The sequence below is a fragment of the Canis aureus genome, chromosome 14, assembly GCF_053574225.1.
Source record: "Canis aureus isolate CA01 chromosome 14, VMU_Caureus_v.1.0, whole genome shotgun sequence".
Taxonomy (NCBI): Eukaryota; Metazoa; Chordata; class Mammalia; order Carnivora; family Canidae; genus Canis; species Canis aureus.
Window position 1 is genome coordinate 11117564 of NC_135624.1, and position 18113 is coordinate 11135676.

An 18113-nucleotide genomic window follows, 5' to 3' on the forward strand; every position below is an offset into this window, starting at 1 on the left:
CCATATTCCTTCATGCTCTGTTAACTGATGAGAAAATATCAACCTAATGATACATTTCATTGGCTTCAAAATTTGAAAGTGATTTCAAAGGTTACAAGATGCTCATTCATTGATTCATTCAGGTACCATATTTTTAATGGAGTTCCTATGTGCTGCATCTACTGCACCAGATGTTAAATACAAAATGGTGAGCATTAATTTGCTCTTATTTTCCTTATGTACAAGATAGAGATTAGAGTTCCTTTCCCTTCTTATCTCACAGAGCTGGTTTTGAGCTTAAGTAAGATAGTATAACCTATGCAATAACATATAATAATACATAATAATAATGATAGTAATATCATGTTTTGGGAAGGAAAATAATCAGTTTCAAGAGTTTTTATCTTACTGCCATGAAAACATGTTCTGTTGTAGATTAATACAGAAGGACAATCACAACAGCTAATGGTTGGAGTGACTGCTATTCCATGAAGAGAGTGAAGGAACACTAAAACAGGGAGAGCAGAAGCACTGGAAAGAAAGTTTCCTTTATAATTTTGTTTGGTGCCAACTCCTTCCTTGCCAGGGCTTAGAACATACTTGAGCTACATCACTTGACATTGGGTTTTAGCTTAGTGTTTCTCAAACCCCAATTAGTCATACATCAATGTCATAGATATTTCCTATTATCCATTTATAATTTTTATTAATATTTAATTAATATTTTTCTTTAAATCAATAGTATGTTCTACATGAACTATTGTGACTACGTTAAAAATGAGAAGATTATATAATTCCTTTAAAGAAAAAAACCAGGACCACTTGCTATATATAAAACCCAATAAAATTGAAACAAAATCACTTTATTTAATTCTAGGTGGGTTCCATTGTCTAACCAAGGCCCTGAGCCTGAAGCCCAAGGTTCCTTCTTTGCTATGAAGGTTATTGAGTGATTATTGAGGAAGTGCTGAAAACAAATGTTATAGATATGCTAACATCAAACTGAGAATTTCTCTTTGATGCAATCAGAAGGCTGGAAAGTTACTAAAAAGTTCAAAAAGGATTACCCTTCTTACTCAGTGATACAGTTTTAATGTTTAATTTAATGGTATTTCTTATACCAGCTCAAACCTCTTGCAGAAGTCAATATTCTATAATGCAAAGCCTTTGTGTAGCTGGTCTGAATTTTATGACTTTAGATATAACGGTACCTCTTTATTCTTCTTATTCCATTTCAATAGAATGGCCAATGAACTCTATCTACTATAGAGTTTCAAAACACTTTGTAAGGAGGATTTTTTTTCTCTCCTTGTGTGCTGAATTCCCAAATTGTTGTTCATTCCAGGATGGGTATCATTATGATTATTTAGAAGGCAGAATAACTGGCACTATAAGAAGCTAAAGAATGTATTCAGAACCAAGCTTACTATGCTCCTTTTATAGACATTGGGGGAGGAGGCAAACTTATAAATATGCTAGCAACATCTTGCACAAGAACACATGGTAAATTAGTTGGCAGAACAAAATAATCTCTAAGGACTTGCTCTTAAGTTTCCTGACCAGAAGATCACAGTCCTTTCTCATAGATAAGAAACTTCAAGCTTCAAACCAATGAAACATAACTGAGAGAACGGCCCCATAGGACTTACCTCCTGTTAGCATGAGGGCACATTTGCACATACAGTTGTCATTATCTGCATCTTTAGTGCTGAAATCAGCACCATGTAAGATCAGGCTGCTCTGTTTTCCTGCTGTCCCAGTGTGACCCTTTAAATACAACCTGAAGTTTAAGAAAAGGGAAAAGATAAGCCATTCAACAGAATAACAGAACCCAGAAGACCAGTTTGTTGAATGTTTGCCTTTTTCATCATTTTCTCCCTTCTTTGTACTCAGCCCTTCTAACTAACTACTATGAGATGGAAGGAAGGAAGGAAGGAAGGAAGGAAGGAAGGAAGGAAGGAAGGAAAGAAAGAAAGAAAGAAAGAAAGAAAGAAAGAAAGAAAGAAAGAAAGAAAGAAAGAAAGAACTCACAGATAGTAAAATTCTCTATGGCTTGTGTGCTTGGTGTTTATTTCATAATGCATATTCAAATTTATATGGTTCTCTGATAGGGCAGGATTCACAAAAGGGAAATGGGTTTACTACCACAAGTATTAATCTCCAAAGAAAAAAAATGTCTTGTAGAATGTCATTACAACATATAATTATGTTAATATAGAATAGTGATGATGTGATGAACATTATTCTTCATAGCAATGCTAGTAATAATTCTCATTGATTGAGGACTTGCTCTCCTGTGCCACTCTGCTAAATGCTTTCCAGTTATTATTTAATTTAATTTTATGTTAGATTTGTGGTCTAGGCATCAACACACCAATTTTGCATGTCAAGATTTAGAGAAGATAAATAAGTTAAAATTTGGCAGTTTGACTTTAAAAATCCAAGTTCTTAATCATTATGCATTCTCTGAACAAATGTTTGTTGAACACATACTATATAACAGAAATTGTTCTAAGTATTTAAGATTTATCAGACAAAAGGCTATGCCCGTAAGAGGCTTAACTTCTAGTAGTATCCCTAATATTAAGTTTAAATGCCAACTGTTTAACCTCAAATATGCTGTTCTTCAAAGAACCTAACCTATCTTACTCTCTAAAAACATTTCTTATATAAAATTTACATTAAACTAGATTATAGGCTAACAGTTGCACATACAGAAAATCATCTGGTTATTTATGGAAAAGGCCTTTTCACTAGGTCTAGGAATTTATATTCAGTTTTTATCTCATGTTACTTTCTGCTGATTGAAGAATTCTGGTCAGGAATTCAAAAACTAGTGGATAAATCACAACTGGTGCCTAATGTAGTTCTCTGATGTTTGGTCATTTCCTATTGATTCTATATGTTGTTTTCGTATCTGGGTACTTTGAACAAGTGCAAACTTGCTTGAGTCCCACAGTGGTTCCTCAGGGCTCAGAATAGCTAAACTAAGGTTGTCAGAGTGTCACTGATATTCAAGGTCTTCTCTGGTTGAAATTCTACCCTTCTTTCTAATTCTACCTAACAGGGTTCCTCTTAGAAGTCTCATTCATCAAAATCCTCTAGGAATATTTCTTTCACATCCACATACCACTTCTGTACCAGAGTCTCATTTATGTATCTTACCCACCCACAATATAGTCTGTATGAGGGAGACACTACTAGGTCCTGCACCAGTTCTGAACAAATTTTACATTATTATTAAACAGAAATAATACAGATCAATTAATATTTGGGTTTTTATTTTTTCACATATAGATTTGACTTGTGTTTGCACCTAAGCATATGCATAGATCCTCCCAGTGTTTTGTGAGGTCGATATTAGTTTTAGCAAATAACAGTACTATTGTATGCTTGCACCAAAACATTTTACAGATACTCTGCAGAGATTTTTGAGTCAGAGTAAAATATACAATTAAGCCCTACTCAGGTTTTATTGTTTTCAATGATTAATAGAACCTGTAGTTAATAGTAGGTTGAAGGAAGCTTCTAAAGCTAAATTATCATACACAAACTTGTATTTTAATACTCTGAGAGCAGGCTAAAAGTCACTGGTGATAGAGAATTGGAGAATTCTTTAAGTGTTGCAGGCAGCCCACATGTAGATGTGTTTCATCAGAGGAAAGTAAAGGAGGAGGTTCCCAATGGGAGTCTAGGACAAATTACTTGGGTGAATTCACAACCTTCTAGATTTGATCACTTTTCAGCCTTTCAGAGATAGACAAATACTCACAAAGCTAAGGGAGACTTTTGTCAGTTCTCCCTTCACAGTCAAAATAAGAACACTGTGGGTTCAGACTCATGGTCTTCTTAGAGAGAATTTCACACAGAAAGCCAAATTATAATTGGAAAGTTGCTTGTTTGGTGAACACAGAATCCATTGGGAGAAGAAGATGAATGATTCCAAAATTGAGTAGTTATGACTCTGTAAGGATGAAATTTCTTGCTCCACTGGGACTGGGTGAGATTAGCCTACAGGTGTTCTCGGATGAGCCATGCTCTGATTCTTGACTTCTCTATGATTGTGATGATTTTCTTTCTTTTTCTTCAAAAGGTAAGTCAATACCATTATCCCTATAGTCACTTTAAGCTCACTCATGGGGATAGAGATTCCAGAACACAATGATTTTCTGCACTGTTATTTGTAGGTAATTAAGAACAAATGTTCAGTTGATATTAAGTGAGTAACTGCTATGTGCTGGATGTAGTTTATACTTTTATCCTTTCACAGAATTATAGTTTAAGCCTCATAGTTTAAAATGGTTTCTTTGTATTACCATGGCAATTGGAATGCCCAATTATAAGTTTAGGAAGTTGAGAAAAGCAAAACGAAGAAAATAAAAAGCAACCTAAATCTCACCTCTGAATATAACTATTCCTGACATCATGGTTTATACGCATTTAGTCTTGTCTTTTTTTTCTCCTCTAAATTGAAAATGTTGCCTATTTTAAATATATATTTACTATCTCATCAAATTCTTGTAAAAATTTTGAACAATGCACATAAAGTTGCCCACAGGCCTGTCTTATCTGTTTAGAAGTATTCACTTATATTAGTTTTGCATCTTTCAAAACAGTTTGTCTTCACGTATAAATACAATGAAAATAAAATTATACTCTACATATTTCTTTATTTCATGCTTTCTATACATAATTTTATGATTTTTTCATGCCATTTCGTATTCTTCTCCAACATAATTTGGAAGCTACTGTATGACAATACCATCAATTGTTACAAGTTTAAGAGTGCTTTCATATATCTTCAAATATATATGCAAATATATAGAATGAAGTATAAAATAAACATCAACAATGTCTTTTCCTAATCTTTACCTCTATGACCTTCATTATTGCTATACGTTAGAGTCTGTAAAAGTAAAGAAAAGACATTTTTCCAGATCCTTTTAATCAACATTAGAAGGGAATCTTCTAGTTCTGGCAGCTTTTCTCTAGATTGCTACAGAAGCCTTACAACTGGTCTCATCACCTTGAATCTTGCTCCTTCCCCTTTGCCATAAAATCCATGCTCCATGTGGCTCATTCAAAAACCTGCATCTGATTGGCTAAGAGATTTGGGGAGGAGTCATAGACTTGTCCCATTTCAAGCCCTTGCCTGGATCAGAACTCTCCCCGTCTATCTCGCAAAACGGAGGAGGTTTCAAATCTGAAAAAGTTACTCTGTCCCTTATTACAGGTGGGATAATATAGACTGAAGAACCTAATGTATGTAATGTGGGGACTTCACAGTTTTTGATTTTAAAAATGTCATTGTGGCCTGGGAGGTGGGGCAAGATGGTGGAAGAATAGGGTCCCCAAGTCACCTGTCCCCACCAAAAACCTGCATCCTATTATTCCTCTGTTCTGGTTAAAATCCCTCATTTGTTTTCCCAACAGCTGAAAGACTGTAAATTCCTTATTGTGGTTTACAAGGACTTTAAACATCTTACCCTCCTCTACTTCTTCCCACACTGCCCAAACCCCCACACCTCTCATTGCTTATTTCCTGTCCATGTACATAAAACTCCAGCCTAATCAATTACTTGTTCCCTCAAAGCAACACACTCTCATTTCTCTGTATATCTACATGTGCTGTCCCCATTCCTGGAAGGCCCAATGTACAATATATACATATTAAACCATTGTGTTGCATGCTTGAAAATTAATATAATGCTATATGTTAATTATATCTCAATGAAAAAGAAATGAAAGTAGAAAGGACCAATATTTAGAGGGTTTTCACTGTACAAAACTGAGTAGAACTTGGAATTTATATATAGTAGTATTCATCTCCCCTGAGTCTATATCCTTAGTATGTCACAGGGGAGCTACTTATGCTCTTCTAAAGTAGAGGTACCAATGGACAGTCGTTTTCTTGCCCTTTGAAATAGAGATGGTGTTTCACAAAAAAATTAATTTTTTCTCACCACAATTTTAAGAAAGTTACAAATGAGGACAACTATGCTTCTGTGGAATCCCATAAGGATTCTGGGAGCAACTGTGTAGTTAACGATAGGTCATCTGAATAGTTCAGGGGCTCATTCCTTCTTAGTATTTAGCTAGTACAGAGTAGGAGTCATTGACCCGAAGCCAACAATTTTAGCTGGTTATTTGATAAAGGCAAACAAAGAGCTGGACATTCACTAATGCCAAGTATTTTTTCTAATTAGATAAGAAAACTTATTTGAATTGAGGCTCAAGTGTAATCTTTAGGTGGTTCTTTTAAACAGTGGTTCTGCCTAATTTCTAATGTCTTTATGTATAATTAGCTATTTATGGCTTTCTATATTCTGCTAATGAAACTTTACTTTACAAAAGAAAAGTTGATATAAGAAGGGCCAAAGTCAGCCATGTATCTGAACATGGTGAAAGGAAACCTGAAGTGTGAGTCATTAGAGAGAATACTCCCCCAAAATAATACCATGGGAATCCTGGACATCTATTTCTTGTGTTCAGGCAGTGTAGATGTGGCTTGCAAGAAGGATGGATGATGTGTTACAAGATAAAAACCAAACATTATTCCAGAGTAAAGTATTTGGCTTAAGGACAGAAATATGAAGATAAAAAGAAAGAAAGAAAAGAAAAGAAAGAAAGAAAGAAAGAAAAAAGAAAAAGTAAAAGAACCCCCCCACCACCAAAATAACACAAAAACTCCAAAGAATATGATTAGATGTGATTAAAAAAAAAGGCAGCCACAAAGTAAAATCATGGTATTCATTCTTTTAAACCCATCTTTTTATTATTAATGAGGAAAAACCCCACATTTCTTAGCACAATTTGGTCAGTGGCTGTAAGAATGTCAGCATTAGGACTTTTTCAATTAGCATTTTAAAGAAAAATGAAACAGATAAGTGCATATTGAAATTGGTCCTGATTCTCTAGTCATCTAAGATGATTCTCTAGTAATCCTCAATGAAAATATAGTTATCCCTTTCCTTTCAGTTACAGAAATTTATATAACCGGAAAGGCTAAATCATATTTCTTAATAAATATAGGACAATAGTGAGTTCTATTATGAAAGAACAGGCTTCAAAATATACCTATGAATCACACAAGTGATTCTGTAACTTCTTTAAAATGGGCAGTCCAGGGTCATGAGTCTGGTTTCTCACAAATTTTGTCTACTTAGGAGACTGCCATATTTCTCACCATTTTTATATCTTTACTGTATTCAGGGAACCAAGAGTCTCTTTCATTACTCAAAGCAGTGCGAATTTTATGGATGACAAATTGAAGTTTGGCCTTGGCTCTTTTAAACAGTAGAAAGACTCTCAGATATCTGAACTCTAAGGTCTTTCAAACTGACAAGCTTGAGGAGATCTTATGCAGCAGATTTCCATTCTGGCTCTGAGCTCTTTCCCTGCCACCATATGGAACTAGTTTGTCTTTCTCACAATCACTTGAAGAAAATACAAAATGACCCCCATGGTTTTCTTTCAAAGGCTGGTAGCAATGACTCAATCGGACAGGGTTTCCCAACACTGTTGTCTCTTGGTTGCTGCTACTCCAGGGTTGACTCTGCTTTTAACACCCTCCCTTCCTTACCAAAAGAGCTGGGCACCATTAGCAAAGGGGGCTACCAGAACATGTCTTTTAGAACTGAGTTTAAATGACACAGGTGGAATCTTCTGCTAAGAGTAAAGATAATTTTCTGTCAAACCACATATACAGCAAAGAATGTTTTAGACTTCTAGCAAGATTAAGCATTTGTTTGGTGCTATAAAGACATCATTGGAGAGTATACAAATATTAGTACTGTTGGAAAGAGGTTAAGAGAAAAATTCAGGAGATGCTAAACTGCTAAGAATATTTAGTGGAAGAGATTAGCTTTGGAGGCTGTGGAGGACATGGGCTTTTGGAGAGGGATGAAGAAGATATTTTCAGTAAAGGGGTTGTGAAGTCCATAACACAATTAAGTTTTGAGATTAATCTAACATAAAACCCAGATAAGAAAGGAAAGCGTTTCTGTCCATCATTTGAGTGTGCTGGGAATGTTAAATGAAAAGACAGACAATGAACTTATTTGGATACTAAGCATTTAAGATAGATTTTATTCCTTTTATTGCATTAATATTTGAAGCTGAAATTCTTTATGTCTAAAATGCCCTGTTCGTTAAGCATGTAGAGTTCTAGAGGAACTACTAAGACTGGAAGCCTACAGATAAAGGAAAGAATATAAATTTATCTTAGCACAAGGAGAGACTTGAGTCCTAATTAGACTTTGCTAATATAAAAAAATTATCTCTAGCTAGATAATTAGACTTTGCTAATATAGTAAAATTATCTCTAGCTAAATAATATTTTCTATTTTTTAAAAATTGGAATAACATCTTTGACACAAACATTTTATTCTCTGTAGTTCAGGATTGTCTGAGTGTATCTCATTGTTTTAAAGGAACAGAGCTTTACTGATTTAGTACCTTTCTTTCTCCCTATCTTCACAAGTCCAAAATGAACCATCCTTCAAGACAAGCCCAAATTTTTATATAGGAAGCCTCCTCTCTTTCTTCTTACTTGTCATTGCACAGATAAATTACTTCTTTGTGGCACATCTCATTTTGCCTACTGTAGCATTATTATTTATATATGTGTTTTTTCTTTCTTACCATATTGTAAACTCCTAATGAGTATCTCAGCCATCATTGTAAACTCCATATATTATATACACAACAGATATCCAATAAAATTTATTGAATCAATGTGAATGAAGAGTTAAAATTTAGAATTTAAGTTTTACTCATCTCCAGAGATGGCTTATATGTACTACCATTTTAACTCTATAATTATGTTTCACATTTCAAGCCCCAGGGACATTTACTTTCTTGTTTGAAATCAGAAAGGTCTACACTTTTTGAAACCAGATGCCTGAATAATGATCCTTTAGTTCAAATGCTTATTCCTTAGAAATTAAAATTCTGATCTTTTGAAAATCCTAAGTTTCTCTTGCCATATAATAGGGTGCTTTATTGGCTGAATCCAGCATGTGATCTCCTTTCCCTTTCTTTACCCATAATTGATACTGGGAAAATTCTCTGAAAACAGCACCCAAGGCAACTCATCCTGTAACTCTCATCCTTCCTCCCCCAAAGCTTGCTTCATCACGTCCAATCTTCCTGAATTGCTGTCCTTTGTCCTTTGCTCATTGAGCAATCAGGAAATTTCTTTATATTAAACTAATAGCTATGCTGAGAAGGGTGCATTATCTTATTTGCTTCTTAAGCCTTAGATGACCTGAGGTAGACATGATATTCATTTTTTAACACATTTAGTGGAAGATGTGCAAGTGTGAAAAATGCTTGAGATAGTGATGGTCATGGGAATCTTTGCTGTGATTAAGATAAAATCCAGTTATGGAAAACCTCAGCTCAGAAAATCCAGTTTTATTTATTCTCTGATTCTGACTGTTTTATATATTGATTTTTATTATACATGCACAAATTTCACAGGAATTTTCCATCTGTTTGTTTCCAGTCTACATTTTAATGTCTCTCCCCTGATTTACAAATATTAATATAATAAAGAACTTTGTAAAATTGAGTTTGTCAACCACCGAGGTCTTCTCAAGCTCTTGATGCTGGAAGCATTGCTACCAGCTATCCCAGTTTCAAACTCAAGTAAAGTATAGTTTTCAATGTTTCTCTATGACATGAAGATCGCCTGTGTTCAAAACTCATGAGAAATGCTTCCTCTAAAGAAAACCAAGAATTCACATACTGTTATTTCTGTGCCTTTGCAAAATGCTGAGAGAATACACTCTATTCTGTTAATGTAAAAATAATTTTCATGAAATCTGTGGCAATGAAACAATACTTCCCAAAGTTTAGAAATACACACTGTAGTAATTCCCTAGTTTTAGTTCTAAATAAAACAAAGTCTTCCAGTATTCCTCCTCTTTTCTAGGAATACATAAAAAAATTGAGTGCCAAAATCAATTACATGGCACCAAGACCTCTGTAAAAAATACAAACAGTCCCTTAAACATATTTCAATTCCCTTGGCATCACATGTGGCTGACAGAGTCAGCTCCAAATGAGTAGCTCACTGATTGGACACCATTCTGGTGCCTTAAAAACCAGGCCATCTCAGAGAGTTTATGGGTTTGCTTTTTTACCAAAAATTAAGTCAAGGCTTTGTTAAACTTGTGATTGAAACTGGTGACTTTTTAGTATAAGCAAGTTCAAGGGAGGTAGGTTTGTTCTCATTTTAATTTCTATTTAAACAGCAGCAAGAACGTTCTTTCCAGCATCCCCTAGGGGAAGACAGAGAGAGGGTAAAGGGTGAGCAGAATGTTGAAAACCATTGAGAGGCATTGTCTGAGGTTTTTTTGCAAAAAGGAAATACTTTCTCTTGTTGTACTTGGATAATGTGTTGCTATAAGTTCTGCAAATAAGACTCTAGTGTGCAAGCAGATTTTTCTGTTGACCAAAATCATCAGTGTGCTTGTTTCTCTTCAAAATTAGTATAAGATAGTGTCCAAACTCCTTATCATGGAACATGGTCCTCCATTTTCTGTATCACAGTGAAAACTCCCCCATAGAGGGTGCTGTCTAACTAAGGCAGGTTCTGTTCCACTTCTGGGTCTTTGTCCACATTGCTCCTCTGGCTGGAACCTCAAGACCTTTCTCCTTTTGCCATCATCCTCCATACTTGCCTCATGAGCACCTACTCATATTTCACAAATTCCCAAGGACTTCCTCCATGAAGCCTTTCCTGGTCTCCTTCAATCTCCTTCAATGTATCCCATCCATCCTCAACCCCAGCTAAATAGACTACTTTTCTTTACTGTCCAACTAGAGCCTAATTCCAACTATTCTTACCCAAGGGCTTTGAGGGTGGAGTTGAATCACACAGAAGTATAAGCAAAATTTAGTTGCTTTTTTTCCCAGTTATTCTAGGGATAGGATCCATAGTGCTATCACCTTTTTAAAAGGTTCATAATTCTTTGATTAAAAAAAAAAAATGTTGGGCAGCCCAGGTGGCTCAGCTACTTAGCACCGCCTTCAGCTCAGGGTGTGGTCCCAAAGTCCGGGGATCGAATCCCACATCAGGCTCCCTGCATGGAGCCTGCTTTTCCCTCTGCCTGTGTCTCTGCCTCTCTCTCTCTCTCTCTCTCTGTGTGTGTTTTACATGAATAAATAAATTAAAAATCTTAAAAAAAAAAATTCTAAAACATTCTGCAGCGGGCAACTTTTGTTTTAAGCCAACTATGATCACGTTTTCTACTGTCTTCTAAACTATGAGCACACAAAACCAAAAAGCATGGTGTCTCCTTTTTGAGTCATTAAAGTGTTAGTTCTGCATTAGCATTACCTGGGTGTAGTTGGTAAACTGAGATATCTAGATCCTATCCCAAGATCAGAACCTCTGGATATAAAATCCAGAAATCTGCACTTTAAACAAACACCCTAGTTGAATATATGTTTGCAAACAACTGAATAGTATCAGGGAGATATTAGCAACATGATAAATAGACAAATAAATAAATGCAGATCTGATTTCAAAATAATTATAACACTTTTAAGAGAGTAATTTCAGTGAAGTCATGTAGATAAAAGCAAAACTATATCTAGTTAAGAAATAAAATAATTATGGATATTAGACATCTACATGTTTAAAATTATTTTTTTCATTTTTAAAAAATATTTTATTTATTTATTTGAGACACACAGAGAGAGAGAACAGTGGGAGGGGCAGAGGGAAAGGGAGAGAACAAATCCCAAGCAAACCCTGTGCTGAGCATGGAGCCTGCTGTGGGGCTCCATCTCAGGACCCTGAAATCATGACCTGAGCCAAAACCAAGAATCAGACACTTAACTGGTTGAGCCACCCAGGTACCCTTAACATTGTTTTTTAACAAGCCATGGAAATACTGACTTAAAGCTTCTCATAATCAGTAGATCTTCTAGATTAGAAGATGCCAAAGAAGCATACAACAATACAACATTCAGATGTAATTCTTCTGCTAAGAACACAAAGTATACTTTAAAAGTCAAGTTATAAATAGATACAAACTATTCATTTGATCTTTAATCACATCTATTATTTTAAAGCAGAGTTCATTGAAATAATTATTTTATAACAATGATGTGACCTCCAAATTTTTATATAATGACTTCTATTTTAAGAGATTTTTATTTACTTATTCCTGAGAGACACAGAGAGAGGCAGAGACAATGGCAGAGGGAGAAGCAGGCTCCCCATGGGATGCTTGTGGCGAAACTCGATCCCAGGACCCTGGAAATATGCACTCAGCTCAAGGCAGATGCTCAACTACTGAGCCACACAGGTGCCCCTTATATAATGACTTTTGATCTTCATATTTAGAAAATTCTACCACTGATTATAAGGGCATACAAGGGAAAGGAAGTTGTTTTTCATTGACAGCCTAAAAATGAATAAAGCTAAAATCATTCTTTATACAGCTATTGAGTTGAACTCCTTACTGAGCCACATAATAAGAGTACTTTTGATTCTTTCACTAGAATAAGCAGACCAGCATAAACACTGGCATTTGTGATGTTAGCACTAAGAGTCATATCTGAGCACTTTGCAAATATTTTAAATGTTTGGCTAAATGTTTTATTTAATATTAAAGTTGAAGGTTATGATGCTACAATTAACACAGGATTTCTAGTTGATGCATTTAATGTTGATACTTATTGATACTTGCCATAATTATTTAAAATGGTTTTATGATGTTTATGATTGAAATGGGTAAAGGCTCTTGTAAAAGAAATAAATCATCTAGAGAAAAAAACTATTGTATAAGTTACAGGGTAATAAATGTTTTATATTGTCACTGTGACAATTTCAAAATTCCTACTCAAAAAGTGTAATTAAAATCTTGTAATTTTCATTAAGCTCTCAGTTATTCATCCATGAATCCTAAAAATCAAGGTTTACTGTCACCTAGTGGCAGTTATCAAAATTGTAGGCAGAGAAAGCCGTTCTTGTAGCCCACAAACTACTTATGAGTGACAACGTAGCATCCTTTTCCAAGATTAGTCGGCTGAGGGAACAAGGTATGTTGTCTATTTTATTAATATTTTATTTCATTTGTTTGGCATCATACAAAATGGAAATTCTTGCATATCATTTGCAGGTAAAGAAAAAAAAAGAAGAGCTTGGAGTTGAATAGATCAGGGATATAAATGAATCTTACTACAGCAAAAATCCAAAAAACTAAAGGACATTGTACTTTATAAAAGTCTTAACATAGAAAATGGCATATGCTGCCTTTATAAAACATAAACATCTGAGGGAAGGAATTTTGACTTGTTGGTCTCTGAATTTCCAGCATCTAGATCAACAATTGCCATATAGTAACCAGCTGTGTCTTTTGAATAAACAACAACAACAAAGTCTTTGTTTATATGTTTTTCACATATTCATTAGAAAGTGTTTTCTTTCTGAGCATATGTCAAACATTTTGGAGAGATCCTTGCCCTCTTAAAGGCAGCAATCTAGGGAATAGCCAAATAATAGTCAATTACAACCCAGTGTAATAAGGACTCTGATAAAGATCTGCACAGGGCAATGTGACAGCAGAAAGAAAAGAGTTTTTATCTAACCTAAAAAGCAGAACGCTTCAGATCCAGCTAAGACCTAAAGGATAATGAAAATCAAGTCAGCCATAGAGGTTTGAAGCTCTTTAAGAATAGGGGTTGAGTTCTGTAGATTTCATTTCACTCATAATTCCTTGCACATTGTTGTTTATATTTATTGAATAAAACTGATGAAAACACTGAGTAAAAGAAATTGACTGAAATATGAGAAAAGACCATTTCAAATGGGCTGCCTCAGATGCTATCACCAATTGTCAGTGCTAAGTCTCTCTCATATTACTAGTTGTCTCTCTGTCCTCTTTGCTTTTAGCATCATGTGTTGTCCCTACCCCCTTATAATCTGTGCTAAGCAATAGCTAACCACATGCAGCAACACCTAACCACATGCCTTACAAGTCATACCAGGTCTTATTTATGGGGCTTTATATATGCTGTTCCTTCTTCCACCTTCAATTTTGAACTCTTCCTCCAGTTAATTCCAATTTGCCTGCCATCTTTTGTCAACTTAAGCCATCCCTTGGAAGCCTTCTCAGCTTCCCAAATCAGTTAGATCCCCTTATTCATGCCATACTTCACATGAGTGAACAAATAAATAAATGCAGATCTGATTCATGGTATTTAATTGCCTGTTTGTCTATGATCCAACCCTTCCCCATGCTTACACACATATATGACTCTACTGAAATCTCTGTGGCTATTTTATCCTAGGATAGCACATAATGTAACATAACAAATATTTCATTCCTTGAACACGGAGCCTTCATCTTTTCAGTGGTGGACAGTGCTAGGAGGACGCCACAGATGTCACAGGACAGCTCCCAAACTATTTCCTGGAGGCAGTGCTAGCTGATTCTAGCAATCTTTGCCCACCTCTAAGTTTCTAGAACAGCAGTTGTTTTAATCCCAGCATTACTTATTCTGAAGCAGGAATCCTCCAGGAATCTTTAGACCTAACAGGACTGGGGCATCTATTTTGTTGGCTTAGAAAAATCCAGGACTCTAGAGACTGCTTTAAAATAAAGAGATTTTCCTAAACCTTAGAAGATCTAAGAGGTATAAAGTGACTTTGTAAGATCATGCCTTTCTCCTTTTGAATATTTTGTCTCAGAGTATAAAATACAAATTTTGTTGAATAAAACAATTCTTTCTCTGTTTTAGGAAGTAACTGCAACAAAAATCATAGTCTAAATAAAGTAATATAACTCCCACATTGGAGAAATTATTTGAAAATACAAATAAAACTACCTAAAGCCTCAAGTTTGCGATCTAGGCTAAAAATTCAAGAGAGTAGAAACTGCCAGGAGATTCCCTATTTATTTTTTTCTACCTTGATCAGTCCAGAATTGCTATAAAAAATAACTTTCCTCTTAGTATTTCAACACATCTGCTACTGGTTCTAGCCAGGACCATGTAGCCCAGAGGAGCAGAGAAATGAAAAACATTTCACTAAAAAGAATAAAACAAGTTTTGCAATACCTACAAAAATGCAGGGCTTAAGTTTATGTGGGAGGCTCGAGAGAATTCTTCTCAATCTACACTAATTTGTTTTGTCCTTGAAATATATACATAACATGGGAGTACTTTAATGATTAAGAAAACAAATAAAAAAGGTTTTGGAATTGGAAAGATTTCATCCTTACCTTCTCATTTTACTTCTGAGGACCTGAGACTTGGAAAAGTGAAGTAACTTGCCCAAGGTCATTCAGAAAATAACTACAGATCCAAGTCTAGAATTCATGGCTCATGACTCCCAGTACCAGGTTTTACCTATTACATCAAACTCCTTCCTAATAAAGATGTTGGCCAAAAGTAAATTTTATGCAAAAAGATATTTAATGGCTATATTATTTTCAGGTTTTCTAATTTTGGTTCAAACATTCCATTCACCTCTTCATGTGGAATCTCTTCCAGAACAAGGCTTTAACACAGCCATAGTCAGTTCTACCCTCAAGGTATCATTCATCCCCAACCAATAATATGCAGATAATCAAATATGAAGAATATTCCCAAATTGTGCATCAATATTATAGTAAGATTATAACTATGCATCAATATTATAGTAAGATTATAACTATAAGATGTATATTATAAATGGCTAAATATTATCATTCATATTTTACTAATAGAGTTTTTTTTTGTTGGTTCAAAGAAGGACTACCTTTAGGCTTGTCATTATACTATCTGTGATAAGGGATTTACTAATCTAGTTAATACCATGAAAAATAAAGGAATATATTTAAAGAATAATGTATAACCGAGAATAGAAAAATATTAACATGCAAAATAACTCATCTAATAAAACATGTTCATTCAATAAACTATGCCTTTCTAAATTAGGCTGAATATTTTTTATATAAATTTATTTTTCTTTTTATACCTTAAATTAGTACAACTAAATTTTCTCCAATTGATAAATCTTTATTCTTTTAGCTATAATAACATAACATTTTTAAAACTATGCTCTATACATGTCTCAGTTGCTAGCAAGGAAAGGGCCAAAGAAATATTGCAGTAGGTTCCAACAGCTGCTTCAACCAAAATATATAAGCTTTACGGATTTTATACATTATGATACTTTGTAAGAATTTTCTTTATAAGGTTACATATTCTACTGCAAAAACAAAAACAAAACCTTAAGTGAATTAAACTTAGTGCAACCAATAATGGGACAAATTGACTATTTGTGCCTTTGGATGTGATAAAATGGCAAGTACAATACTATTTATATAGCATTTTTGTCAAAAAGACTTAATTTGAATCTCATCAGGAACGAATAATAAGATAAATTGAGAAAGGGACTTTTTTTTGAGAAAACTTGACCTAGATTGTTTAAGAATATTTATGGTAGATATGTGGTAGATCACAGATATAATTAGTGACCCTGGACTGGGGCCTGAAGCCAAATCAATAAACAGACAAAAATACAAATCAGTAGAACACTTCAGGGACAGTGGGGTATAGTTTTCAGCATTGAAATATAATTAATTTTTTTATTAAAACCAGTAATAAATTTCTTGAGCGTGATGAAAATTGAATTAAAAATAAGTAAATATTTTTCATGGTTGCATGGTATTTAAATTTGTCTAATACAAAGTATGTTTGCATACTCTTTCTGATTGGATCCCTATAACTAAATGGTGAGGATGAAAGGAGAGAGGGCGTTATTCCTATTAAGGATGAGAAAACTAAGGTATAAAAGTGATTTATCCAAGGTATAGCTAGATTGTGCTACTGTCAACCTGGTTAATCTGGGAAGTATGTTTCCCAGAATTTCCCTTCCTTATATGGTTCCAAGTTAGAGATGACCAAAAAAGAATTTTGTGTGAGATCTGGAAGGTGGAAGTGAAGCAGTAGTCTGACTTAGACCATCAGTAGATATGGCAAAGATGCCTGACAGTTCCCAGCTTTGCACTCCCAGTCCTTTTCCACTTTGCATCCAGCTTACTTTCCCATGCTGTCAGTGGCTCCAGACCCACCATCAGATGCTTGCTTGGTAACATAGCTACACTGAAGTAACATCTTTCCGTGTATCTCCCCGCTTTGTGTTCCTCCTCTGGACATCCTTGATTTCTTGGATTTCCCTGCAAGCTCCAACTGGTCTAGCACCATGCCAGGGTTTTCAAGCATTTGTGTTACTGAACCTTTTTAAAATTTTCCACCTTTGCCTTCCAGACCTTATTTCCCCAGCTCATTTCACAGTGGTATAAAGTATAATGTGTATAACAAATCTGTTATTTCTGTAATGCTGATGGCTCTGTTCTTCTGAACAATGATACAACCAACTTGGTTTTATGGATATTGAAGCCACACTTCACTATTTAATAATTTCCGGATCTTCAGATTCCTATTCCAAAGCACTTCCTAGTAGATCATAACATCTCCCCAAACCCACAATTTGTTATTTTTGAAGCATTTGTTATGGTAGTAGTGTTTGTGCATTTGCTTTTTAACTCTGAATATTAGGACCAGCAAAGTTTTCGTAAGTAAAAGGTCACTGTAAGCCCTAAACTGATGTTTCCAGGAGACTGATAGCTCCTTTTACTAAAGTATTTAATAGAGCAAAACTTAATTATTTATCAAAGAAACAAGGAGGCATAAAATGAAAAGGAATATATACACAAAGATAACTCTAGGTATAAGGAACTTTACAAATACTTAATTTATAGACAGAAAATTGAGAACAAAAGAGATAAGATAATGTCCATGGACATTCAAATTATTAAAGACAGAAATAGGATCAGAAGAAATTATTTTATCTGTTAGAATATGTGGTTTAAATGCATTTAATTCTAGAAGGTAACTCCTGGATTCCACTTTATGGAGAGATGGCCATATGACGGGCAGTTATGAGATCAAAGCCCAAATAACTGACTCATATTAGTAACTGTGACTTTGTACCATGTCTGTTTTCTCATGTTAAAACAAGATATCTGATTCATACATGTGCTCATCAAATATTAGCTATTAGCTGTTACTTAATATTTTAGCTAACTTAGGTATATATCTTGAATTTTGATAAAAATGGTTCCTAT

At 34.6% G+C, this 18113-nt stretch overlaps 1 protein-coding gene across 10 annotated transcripts in view; it reads right to left on the reverse strand.

Moving 5' to 3' along the window:
- ANGPT1 (angiopoietin 1) overlaps window positions 1-18113 on the reverse strand; it is a 356334-nt gene that overhangs the window by 11725 nt on the left and 326496 nt on the right. For 9 of the 10 annotated variants that reach the window (XM_077846955.1, XM_077846956.1, XM_077846957.1 and 6 more), the window contains one exon: window positions 1629-1759. The exons of the other annotated variant lie outside the window; for it this stretch is intronic. In XM_077846955.1, the coding sequence (XP_077703081.1) occupies window positions 1629-1759 (131 nt within the window). The remainder of the gene's footprint in view (window positions 1-1628; window positions 1760-18113) is intronic. 10 annotated transcript variants of the gene reach the window in all.